This window comes from Colobus angolensis, unplaced genomic scaffold, assembly GCF_000951035.1.
Source record: "Colobus angolensis palliatus isolate OR3802 unplaced genomic scaffold, Cang.pa_1.0 Scaffold49, whole genome shotgun sequence".
NCBI classification, from domain to species: Eukaryota; Metazoa; Chordata; class Mammalia; order Primates; family Cercopithecidae; genus Colobus; species Colobus angolensis.
The window spans coordinates 1,046,562-1,058,877 of NW_012118376.1; the positions used below are offsets into that span (position 1 = coordinate 1,046,562).

Here is a 12,316-nt window from a genome sequence, read left to right on the forward strand (position 1 = left end):
TTTTTTTGGTAAAGATGGGGGTCTCACTACATTGCCCAGGCTGATCTCCAACTCCTGACCTCAAGCAATCCTCCCACCTTGGCCTCCTAAAGTGCTGCAATTAGAGGTGTAAGACACTGTGCCTGACTTCTTTTTCTTTCTTTTCTATTTTAAACATTTTATTTTATTTTAAGTTCTGGGGTACATGTGCAGGATGCACAGATTTGTCACATAGGTAAACGTGTGCCATGGTGGTGTGCTGCACCTATTAATCCATCACCTAAGTATTAAGCCCAGCATGCATTAGCTATTTATTCTGATGCTTTTCCCCTGCACCCCCTCTTTTTACTTTCTTAATAATGTTGCTGATGCACAAAAATTTTTAATTTTCATGAAGTCTAATTTATCCATCTGTATTACTTCTTGTGGTTTTGATGTCATCTCTAAGATTCCATGGCCAAATCCAAGGTAAAGAAGATTTACTCTCATGTTTTATTCTAAGAGTGCTGTAGCTTCTACCTTGAGGTCTTTGTTCCATTGTGAGTTCCTTGTTTTATTTGGTAAAGGTCCAACTTACCCTTCCACTTGAGAGTTTCAATAAGTTGATTATGAGATGTTGGCTGAAGAGCAACACTTGGGTTAAGTAGACATTTGGTCTCTCCTGAAACTTCCCACTCAGCAAATGTATTTCACCATGAAGTTATCTCAAGATATAAATAGAATTAAACTTGGAAATGAGGCTTTTAAAAGCATTTTCTTGCCATGCAATTGCCATAACAAATGTTTGGTTAGGTTTCATTATTTAAAACATGGTCTGTAATTAAAACATGGTCTTCCTAGCGCTTGGACAACAAACTGTGAGAAAAGAAACTGCTTGGTCTTCCCACTCCATCACTACCTGAGACGGCCCGAGATAACAATTAAACCACCATGGTTGCAAGCCTGTACTTTGCTAAATGCTGTAAACTATTGCCATTAATTTCCATGAAGATGTGAAGATGTGAGATATGAATTTTAAACAATATAATAAAACTGAATTTATTAAAGTTCTACTTAGGCATATAAACAAACATTATTAAATGGCATTATTTTACACTATTGAAGATGAGGGAAATGCATACATTTTCTCAAAGTCATTTTATGAGCTTGTTTTTTGAGGAATACAGTAAATGCACAGCCTCTCATATTGAAGTGTTAGCAGGTTGCACTGGCATTGCTGTCTTTAGGTGCTGACACATTTCCTGTATTTACAATATCATTATGAACTTGGAAGCTTTGGGGAAGGGTTCTGGTCTAAGAGAAAGAGAAGCTGGGCTTCTGGGCCACAGCCAGTTTCAGACAAAGATAAGAATGACTTAGCAATTTGTTTTCTACGTTTGCAATGTTTCTCCTAAATTCCTTTTGTGTTATCAGTAGACATGGTAGTTGCTTTTTCTTTTGAGGTCTCTGAGGTTAAAATGCACTTAACAACAATTGTTTATTTTTGGACATGCATATCATACTGTCTTTCATTCGATGCTGAAGTGGCTACTTTCTATCAGGTCAAAGAAAGTTCAGGTTTCTAAGGGAATTTTGCACTGACAGAATCCCACATTAGGAAACAGAGATGGTTTCAGATGTAACTTTATTTTTAGGATGTGTTTATTAATTATTTTTTCATGTTAATTTGATCCCATTAGCAATCAATAAATGCATTAAGAGTTGCCCTGAAACTCTATTTGACTTGAGAATCAATAATTCCATTAGGATTGGAGGGCCTGTTCTGGTTTACAAACCTATGATGGTTTCTAAAGTAGTAGTCTGTATAATTGCAAAAGATTAACTCAAAAGAAGTGAATTTCTTTTTCTGTTGTTATTTTAGTTCTTGAACTAACCAATGTAGTGGTGTCCATCAGGAATACTGATTTAGACCACTGGTGCACTTCACGTGCCTTTGAAATAAACAACGATATCTCACTCACTCCAACCTGGAGAAACTTATAAAGAGCTAGTGTCCCGGGCTCCACCAGAACCTGGATCATGAAGTCCCATGTGAAAGTGTTTCCACTAGTCTGTTAGCTGATATTTTTCATTAAGCTAAGCTGAAAAGCATTCAGTAAGATTTATCAGCATAATTTAATGTTGGTGTAGTCTGAGTTATTGAGACAGAAGTTGACCAAGGAAAGTATAGCTGAACGCAATTACACAATCTGGTGGCAAAGGAAAGGATTTGACATTGTCTTTAGAGTTCTGGGAGGGAAGCTCCAATTTTGCCTATCCCATTGCCTGTGGTCTTTTCCACTCATATAAAGAATATGTCCCATTCACCATGGCCCCCACCAGAATCCAGCCCCTTATCCATGTTTACTGCTTCCATGGCCTGGACAACTTGCCATGCATCACTCAACCTCAAAACCTGGACATCATCCTTGATGTCTTTTCCCCTCAATGACTGCCAATGAGTGCTGCGAGCTCACTGCCACCACTGATCCTGATCCTATCCCCACTCTCCTGGAAGACCAGTCTTTCCATTCTTGGTCTTGCTCCCATTTAATGCATCTCTTCACAAAGCAGACAGAGAGATCTTTCTAAAACAAGATCAGATCATTCCTGGGATTTAAAACCCTCAATGGCTCCCCAGGGCCCTCAGTTCAAACTTTGTAATGTGACTCCTAGGACCCTTGGTGGCCCCACTAACATCAACCTTACCCCTGAGTTAATATCTTTTCATTTCCCCTCACTTTGTGTCTTCTGCCATTCTCTCTGATGCTTCAGGGGTTTTGTGCACTACCTTCTACCTCTCACCTTGTTAACTCTTACTCCCTAGAGAACCTTCTCTAATTCCATTCCCCACCCAGCATCTGTTTCCAGTGTGGATGCCCCCTGCCTCACCCCGGCACCTGCTCTTTAGCGTAGAGCTTTTGCCTAGTTCCTTCTCTCTCACCTCTCATCCTGGTCTCTAGTGGACCAGGATATACAAACTCTACCCCTCGACGTAGCACAGTCCTTAAAGGCATTGAGTGCGAAGTGAATACTATGTATTACTTTATTTAATTCTGGTCACACTGGCAATTAAAATATACATTGACCTTCGCTGAACCACACAAATTCACTGGATTTTAAACTCCTTGAGGATGGAGGCCTTGCTTACTTGCCTTTGTATCCTTCTCTCACACACACAGTGAGTGTTCAGCAAATGTTCACTGAAGTTGCTCCTAGTTGTTGAGAACACAACTGTTTCTATCATTTTTACCTTTATTTCATTTTTTAAAAATTGAGATATATTTTACATACCACAAAATTCACCCACTTAAAGTCTACAGTTCAGTGGATTTTAGTATACTCACAGAGTTGTGCAACCATTACTACAGTCTGATTTCAGAACATTTTTATCACCCTGAAAAGAACTTGGTACCCATTTGCAATCACTCCACACTGCCCTCCACCTCCCACCCCCAGCCTAGCCCTGGGCAAACACTAATCTGTTTTCTGTCTCTTTAGATTTGCTTTTTCGGGACATTTCATATAAACAAAATTGTACAATATGTGGTGTTTTGTGACTGGCTTCTTTCACTTGGCATAATGTTTTCAAAGTCCATCCACGTAGTAACATGTTTCAATACTTCGTTTCTTTTTATGGCTGAATAATATTCCATTGTATGTATTTACCATGTTTTGTTTGTTCACTCATCAGTTGATGAACATTTGGGTTGTTTCTACTTTTTGGCTATCATGAATAATGCTGCTGTGAATATCTGTGTATAAGTTTTTGTATGGACATGTTTTTCTTTCTCTTGGATATTTACCTAAGAGAGGAATTTCTGAGTCATGTAGTATAATAATCCTAAGTTTCATCTTTTGAGGCATTATCAAAATGTTTCTCAAACTGATTACACCATTCACAGTCCCACCAGCAAACAAAGTATGACAAGTTCAATTTCTCTACATCCTCACCAACACTTGTTATCTGTCTTTTCTGTTTTAGCCATCCTCGTGTGTGTCGCATGGTACCTCGTTGTGGTTTTGGTTTGCATTGCCCTGATGATGAATTATGCTGAGTATCTTTTCATGTGCATATTGGCCATTTGAATATCTTTTTGGAGAAATATTTATTTATGTGCTTTGCCGTTTTAAAAATTGGTTTGTCTTTTTATTGTTGCTTTGTAAGAGTTCTTTATATATTGTGGAAACAAGTCCCTTGTGAGATACACATTTTGCAAATATTTTCACCCATTTTGTGGTTTGCCTTTTCACTTTCTTGATGATGTCCCCTTGCCACACACAAGATTTTAGTTTTAATGAAGCCCAATTTATATATATATATATATATATTTTTTTGGCATTTATTCTTCTGCTGTCATAGCCAAGAAATTATAGACTAACCCAACATCATGAAGATTTACTCCTATGTGTTCTTTATATTTTTATAGTTTTAGCTTTACTGTTTAGGTCTATGATAATTTTGAGCTAATTTTTTAAATTGTACAAACTAGGAGTTTATATTCTTTTGCATATGTTATCCTATTGTGTCAGCACCACTTATTGAAAAGACTCTTCTTTTCCCATAGAAATGTGTTGGCATCCTTGTTGAAAATCATTGACCATAAATGTAAGGGTTTATTTTTGGGCTCTCTATTCCGTTGATCTGTATATCTATCCTTATGACGTACTGGGTTGTTTAGACTCTTGTATCATTTTTAAAAAGCAGTATAAGAAACCTATGTAACTGGCAAGTTGGGAAGGATAGTCTCCTTGACTAGAAGAAAATTCTTTTTGCAAGAGTATGGGTGTCAGTGGGAGGTAACAAACATCTATTGAGCACCTACTTTTATGTTAGGCATTGTAGTAGATACTTTTACATACATTGTAATAACAATAATAATAGTCAGAACAACCCCATATAGTAGGTAATATTATCCCAATTTAAAGGTGAAGAAACTAAGATTTGTAGAGGTTAAGTAACTTGCCTAAAATCATGTAGTAACTGGTGGAGGAAACGTAATTTGTACACACTCCTGGTATTCCAGGGCCCATAATCTTTTCCTATCAAGAAGATTTTGTCACTACACATCTAGAAAACATAAACATCTATGAAGCATATCTGAATGTAGTGTAGAGAACTGAATTAATATCAAATATTTTTCTCATGACACTGGAAAAAACAGGCATTTATAACTATTTTGAGACAGTTGTCTTAGAGCAAAATTTCATGGGATATATAAAGAAATCACTTCTGAACTATATAACTAGTTTTATGGTTCATTTTAATTTCACGGCTTATGTTATTCTCATTTATATGACCTCAAAAGTGATTGAACGTTATTTTGTACAATTAGCATAGCACATGCTATTCTGTTGGAAGAGAACTAGAACTAATCTCAGCTGTGTGGATTGGCCTTGTCCCTGATTCTTGTTTTCATTGAAAACCCTCCCAAGGTTGTTCTGAAATGAACACAGGTCATAGTTGTCAAATGGGTTCTATGTGAAATAGTAGAAGATTTAAAATTGAGAAAGATGTATGAAGTTGATGAAGAAGTGGAATTATCTTTGCATAACTCTCTTAACACAAGGCATGTTTATTTTTCTTATTTATTTATTTTACTATTTATTTATTTTTTGAGACAGAGTCTCACTCTGTCACCAAGGCTGGAGTGCAGTGGCATGATGTCAGCTCACTGCAACCTCCACCTCCCGGGTTCAAGTGATTCTCGTGCCTCAGCCTCCAAGTAGCTGGGATTATAAGCGTGCATCACCACACCTGGCTAATTTTTATATTTTTAGTAGAGACAGGGTTTCACCATGTTGGCCAGCCTCGTCTCAAACTCCTGCCCTCAGGTGATCTGCCCACCTTGGCCTCCCAAAGTGTTGGGATTACAGGCATGAGCCATGGCTCCCAGCTCTGTGTTTCTTTTTTAAATTGAGGGCACAGAGGGTACACTCTGCATCCTAGAGTTTGGGTAGAAGTTAAGTTTAGATAATGCAATTTCAGCCATGGCAGAAGCATAGTCTAGAGCACTCTCTCTTCTCTTGTTAATTTCCACATTCACTGTTTCTCTGAGGCAAAGTCTATTGCTTCCTCTGAGTGAAGTTTCTGCATCTACATGTTTAGATTGTCCAGTGTCTCTTATGTGAGGCCCATGATTCAATTCCTTTTGGAAGTTTGTGCCAGGAAAATGTTTGCCTGACTTGAAGAACAACTATGATTTCTTTACCAGACCATGAGAACTATATCATTAATTGTATGTCATTCTTGCCTTGGCTCTGGGAAGCCCAGAGCTAAATTTAATGCTTGACTGTGGTAAACCAGGACCCTGGCAGGAGAGACTCTTACCACCTTCTGTTATTTCTAATAAGAAGTTCCTCAGATCCATTTGGAAGTATGCAGAATACATACTATAATCAATGATACCCAATATTTTTATTATCAATAGAAAATAATATATCTTCTAACTCTAGCGTTAAGTGAAAATAGAATTCCCAAACCAGCAATTGCTAGTATTACAGATATACATTTTTGTGCTTCTTGTTTCCAGGAAAGGGACTGGAAGAATTTTAAAAAAAGAAAAAGAGAAAAAATTCCTTGCAGGCAGGTTTTCAGATTGGAAATTAGTTTTTCAGTCTGGGCCAGATTAAGGACAAGCATCCTCTTCATGATGCCAAAAAATAGCAATGGTTTCTTCAAGTTCTCATTTTAAGCATTGCTACTGAATCATGCTGGGTGAGCATTTTCCAAATTTCATTGTAGGTACTAGTGGGGAAGGTAACAGTAAAACCTTGCCTCTTAGAGGTTTTGAGAGCTGCACACAATTCATAATAGAAAAGATAAAGCTCTTGAAAGCCCAAGTCACAGACCAGATGCACAGCATGATTGTTAAAAAGGGCCAAAGCATGCTTTCCCTGGGTGGTTTTATGCCTGTCATGAACACTGTAAGACAGCTAATCCCCCTAGATTCTTTGTACTTTATACCTCTTCTGAGAAAAGTTTGTAATCCAGGAAAATGCCTGCAGGTGAAGATTCTGAATGAATAAGATTCGTTTAATTGAATTTGTCAGTTACATGTTATTGAGCATTTAAGAATGTTGCAGAATTTGCATGCAACTTACAAAGTAATATTGCAGTAAAAAATTCTTACCATATGGAAATTTCCACCTCACTTCAAGGATAAGCTCAAATGGACTAGGGCCAAATGGATTTGTTTATGGTAGTGGTGACATAATAGGAGGAAATGAACAGAGTACCTTCTTGGGTTGAAATTTGCCAAAGTCACATGGAGTCTAGTTTTGGAGCTAGAGGCAGGAAAACAGGCTATTTTTTAAGGAAAAGTCAGTGGGCAAGTTAAAGCTACTGCTTCATGTATAGAAGAAAGGAAGGCCAGGAGGTAGAGACCGTAAGTGGAAGATAAAAGTTGCCAAGAGTCTTCAGTTTTTCCAGGAAGAGCACAAGTGCCCAAAGTTCTGTGTGTTTATTTCTTTTATGACTTGGCCACAGTGAGTATTTTGAGGTTCATGTTTTTCCTTGGCCAGACTGGAACGTGGATCGTTGAGATCCTTGAACAGATCTGTGAGGGAAAAAGGAGTCTTTTCTACAGATCACGGAGATTTTCCTTATTAGGATCCTAGGTCCCTCGTGTCTGATTTAGTGCTATTGCTCTCTCTGTTATGTGGTACTAGAATATCCTACATCCCTATTTGCACCTGTAATCCTTGTTCTTAGTTGGAGATATTTTGTTACCTTTATTCAAGAGACAGTCGAGCATCTTGATACAATGAGATTTCAATAAAAATAGAGAAATTTCGTTTATATTTACAGGCTTCATTTTTGTCACCAACTTAAAAACTGCCAGCTGGAAGCAGAAATAAATATATGACATTTCTAAGTCCATTGGAGACTTTGGCCAGGCCATTTCTGTGGCCAAAAAGGTGGCTTCTGTCTCATGCAGGTCAGACTACTGCTTTTAATCAGTAAAGCCTTGCAAGGGTTTGTGCTCAAAATTACCTTTTCTCAACCCTTATTTGTAGGGAAAAATGGATTCTTAGAATTTCAGATGTTTTCTTTGTATAATTATATCCATGGAACAAAAAAAGCTGAATAATCACGTTCAAGTTAGTGACTTTTCACAAGACCCTGTGGGTGGGAACTACAATCTGCTAGTTTCCTTGAAGAGACTCTTGGCTTAAATTGTCTAGTATTTTATGTGATCTTCAAAAGGCACTGAATTCTAAGTTTGCACCTAGCACTGAAATTCTATGATCATTTGCAGTTTTAGGAAATATAGGGCTGGGCGTTGTGGCTCACACCTGTAAGCTCATGCCTGTAATCTCAGGCTGAGATGGATGGATTACTTGAGGTCAAGAGTTCGAGACCAGCCTGGCCAACATGCTGAAACCTCATCTCTACTAAAAATACAAACATTAGCAGGGCATGGTGGCATGTGCCTGTAATCCCAGCTACTAGGGAGGCTGAGGCAGGAGAATCACTTGAACCTGGGAGGCAGAGATTGAGCCACTGTACTCCAGCCTGGGCAACGGAGCAAGACTCTGTCTCAAAAAAAAAAAAAAAAAGAAAAGAAAAGAAAGGAAATATCAATCAATCTCTTAAAGTGGGTGGTGGTGGATTTGGGAAGTAGGGTTTAATGAAGATGAATAGGCAAACTTAAAGTTAATCAACAGTCAGTATGCTGATAATCATGAAAATATATCAGTGCTTTCCTATCTGTTATAAATGCATATTTTATTTAACTCCAAGCAGATTCTTACTCAGAAAAAAATAGGATGTAAAGTGTTCACACAAGAAAAATTGCTATCCGTGTTGAAACAAGGTACTCTAGGTAGAGTACAACGTTCAGACATTCAAAGAATAGATTTGCACAGGCAAGTAAGTTCAATACCATACATTTTAGCCAGGCATCACTGTAATTTCACTGTATGACCTATCCAACTGGCTCAATAATCTTCTTCCAAGGCCTCCTTGTCATTTGACCAAAATGTGCAGACACCCTTTAATTTCTCCTAATTTCCTCCTCACTTATGCCTCGTAGTGAGTGCTTCTTGAAAATTTGGCTGAAGCACACGATAAAAGCAGGATTCACGATATCCCAAAGTTCCTGCTGTTCTCTTTCTTTCCACAGAACTTAGAAGGTACTTTCTTCATGAACTATACTTTTTAGCATTTATCTTCTTCTCTATTCTTCCCTATTTTGCCACTCCTAACTTCCTGCTTTATATTAAGTGTAATTTATCTGCTCTTTAGACCCTAGTTATCCCATCTGGGGATACATGTTTTGATTTTTGCCCAAAAAGCTGCAAACACAGTTCTGAGAAAAAATTAGTTTCATATTTTACAGGTAGTTCTCCTGTGAATTCAATAACACAAGAGTATTAAATGGCTATAATTGCCTTAATTTATATGTCCCAATAGTAATTTACCGTGTCAGACACTGGGGAAGATACAAAGACATAAGTAAGGCTCAACTCTAGTCTTCAAAGAGATTAAAATACCCCATGCTCAATTCAAGCTACACACATATGAAACATATATCCCGAATAATACAAACCATCTGGTGATGTGTGTTCAAGTCTCCACAACGCATGAGGGCAGATATTTTTGCATTTCTTTTTATTCACTGATGTATCCCCAGTACCTGGAACAGCCAGTCCCTGGCATATAGTAAGTGCTCAGTAAATGTGTAAAATGAAGTATAGTCTACTTTTTTTTTTTTTTTTTAAAGCCAGACTCTCTCTTTGTCGCCCAAGCTGGAGTGCAGTGGTATGATCTCAGCTCACTGTGCCCTCCACCTCCCGGGTTCAAGCAATTCTCCTGCCTTAGTCTCCCTAGTAGCTGAGATTACAGGTGCCCACCACCATGCCCAACTAATTTTTGTATTATCATATATTTTTTTGAGATGGTGTCTTGCTCTGTCGCCAGGCTGGAGTACAGTGGCACAATCTCAGTTCACTGCAACCTTTGCCTCCTGAGTTCAAGCGATTCTCCTGCCTCAGCCTCCCAAATAGCTGGAACTACAGGCGTGTGTCACTACGCCCAGCTAAGTTTTCTATTTTTGGTAGAGATGAGATTTCACCATGTTAGCCAGGATGGTCTTGATCTCTTAACCTCATGACCTGCCTGTCTGGTCTTGATCTTTTAACCTCATGACCCGCCTGTCTCGGCCACCCGAAATGCTGGGATTACAGGCGTGAGCCACCGCGCCTGGCCTAGTTTTTGTATTTTTAGTAGAGACACGGTTTTACCATGTTGGCCAGGTTGGTCTCAAACTCCTGACCTCAGGTGATCTGCCTGCCTCGGCCTCCCAAAGTGTTGGGATTACAGGCGTGAGCCACCACATCTGGCCTATAGTCTACTTTTTAAACACAGAATGAAGTACAGTGTACTCTGTTACCAAGGGTGTTTCTGTAATGAGATCATGGATAACACAAACTAACTCATTAGTTATTAGATATTAATAAAATGGGTAGAGTTGTGTTGGTTCATATTCAAGGGTTCCCAGCACTTTAATATTTCTGCACCACCAAGTAACTGCAGCTGCAAAACACAGCAGGGTGCATCTAGTTACAGAAAACACAGGGTGCTATAGGCCCATTCACCCTACATTCTTTCTCTTGGATTCATTTGGCCTTGACCTCTCTACCTTGGAAGGGTTTGTGGGATGTGGGTTGGGAGACAGGACGGAGAGTTCTCCTTTTATTTGTACATTTTGTGTTTATCCCAAGTCAGCAGCCTCAAACAACTCCCCTTCAACAGTTATCTTCATCTTTTTATAAAAGTAAAGTCCTACATTTATATGTACTGTAGTATTTATTAGGAATTTAGCACAGTTCATTGGCTCTGCTGGTATGTTTCTTGGAATGGTTAGTTTTTGTTAGTGCTCTGGTTACAATGTTACATAGATTCGGAGTTATTTTCTAACCCTACTTTCCCCACAAGCCCTGTTATTTCTAGTGTGTGATTTCACAAAATGGAAAGAGCACATATATCCTTTCAGAGCAAAAATGTGGTACTGCAAACTTCATTTTCAATGAAGATAAGTGGAATTTGGCTGCAGGAGATGATGAAAGAGAGCATTCCAGCTCTGGGAAGAGCATCAGCAACTCCCCTGTGGATACAGGCATGAATCTTTCTCGGGGGGTGGGGGAGGATCCCCATCTGAAGAAGAGTGTCAGGCTCTGAGGAGTGTATATGGAGGTACAGTTGTTGTATGGTTTTGAACTGATGAGTTTTTAAGGAATTCAGAATGTTCTCTGGCAAAGTGTCTCAGAAAGCTTCTAGAACCGGAAGTGGCATGCCTGAGGGGTGTTCTAGAGCCATTCACCTGTAGGCCTGCACATGTGGATGCAAATGCAGAGAAGACCCCAGCAGAGAACCGGTAGGAGGCCGCTGACGCCATCCAGTCCCAGACAGCGAGAACCAGAAAGGTGGCAGTGGGCTTGAAAGGGCATGGCAACTGCAAAGACAGTAAAAATGAACTAATGGGAGTGGCTACCGGGAGTGGAGAAGCGAGGCCCAAAATTGCTAATCTGAATCTGGGCGACTGGTGGACAGAGATGTCCCAGACAAGGGGCTGAGAAACTGGGAACGGGAGCATTTGACTGTGCTGGGGTTGGGGGGGGCGGGTGGAATACAAGATGGGTTTGCCTAGCGTGGTGCCACGTCCTAACGCTTCGATCACAAACCATACTGACACCTGAATTCATGGTCATTTAACTCTGTTCTTTGCTCCCAGCCCTGGGGGTGGAGGTGGGGAGTTAGAGCATCCCCTCTCTGGACAAGAATGCCTTTTCAGGCTGTTCCTAAAGCGCCTCCGAAACTGATCCGGAAACCGTAATTTTGAGGGCAGGGAAGCTGAGGACACCAAGCATTCTATTAGGAATAATCTTTGTGACTGTTGGAATTGAGTTTCCACACCTACATATTCAGAGGGCACGGAAACTTATGTCCGGAGCATCCTCTGCGGGAAAGGGCGGCGAGGATGGGGGTCCAGGCGCCCCTTGACCCCTTTCCCGTTTCGGACTCCCCGGGGCCACCAGATGGCCGTTCTTTCTGCTCGGGCCTGGGTCTGGGGAACTGCTCCGAGCGCCCCGGGGCCGGCTCTCCGCCGGAGCAGCCCGGCCTCTCTTCCGTGGCTCCGTCAGCGCCGCTCCCCGCCTCCGGCGCCCCCGGCAGGGCTACTCGAAGCTGCTCCGGGAGCTTCCCCGGTGCAGCCCGGAGTAACCTCTCAGGACCCCGGAAGACGCCGCCGCCGCCTGGCGGGAGCAGGCACCGGCTCCCAGGTCCCCGCGCCCCCTCTCGGGGATCCCCTGTCGCCGACTCCCTCCCGGACCCGCAGGACACTCCCCTCCGGAG

The 12,316-nt window shown here is 40.6% G+C and overlaps 2 protein-coding genes across 2 annotated transcripts in view; both read left to right on the forward strand.

The window, feature by feature from the left end:
- The window catches only part of LHFPL2 (lipoma HMGIC fusion partner-like 2), a 275,944-nt gene that overhangs the window by 98,794 nt on the left and 164,834 nt on the right, over nt 1-12,316 (forward strand). The gene's annotated exons all lie outside the window — the stretch shown is intronic.
- The window catches only part of LOC105524187, a 117,868-nt gene that overhangs the window by 49,369 nt on the left and 56,183 nt on the right, over nt 1-12,316 (forward strand). The window contains 1 exon segment of the mRNA XM_011959358.1: nt 11,891-12,229. Coding sequence (XP_011814748.1) covers nt 11,891-12,229 — 339 coding nt within the window.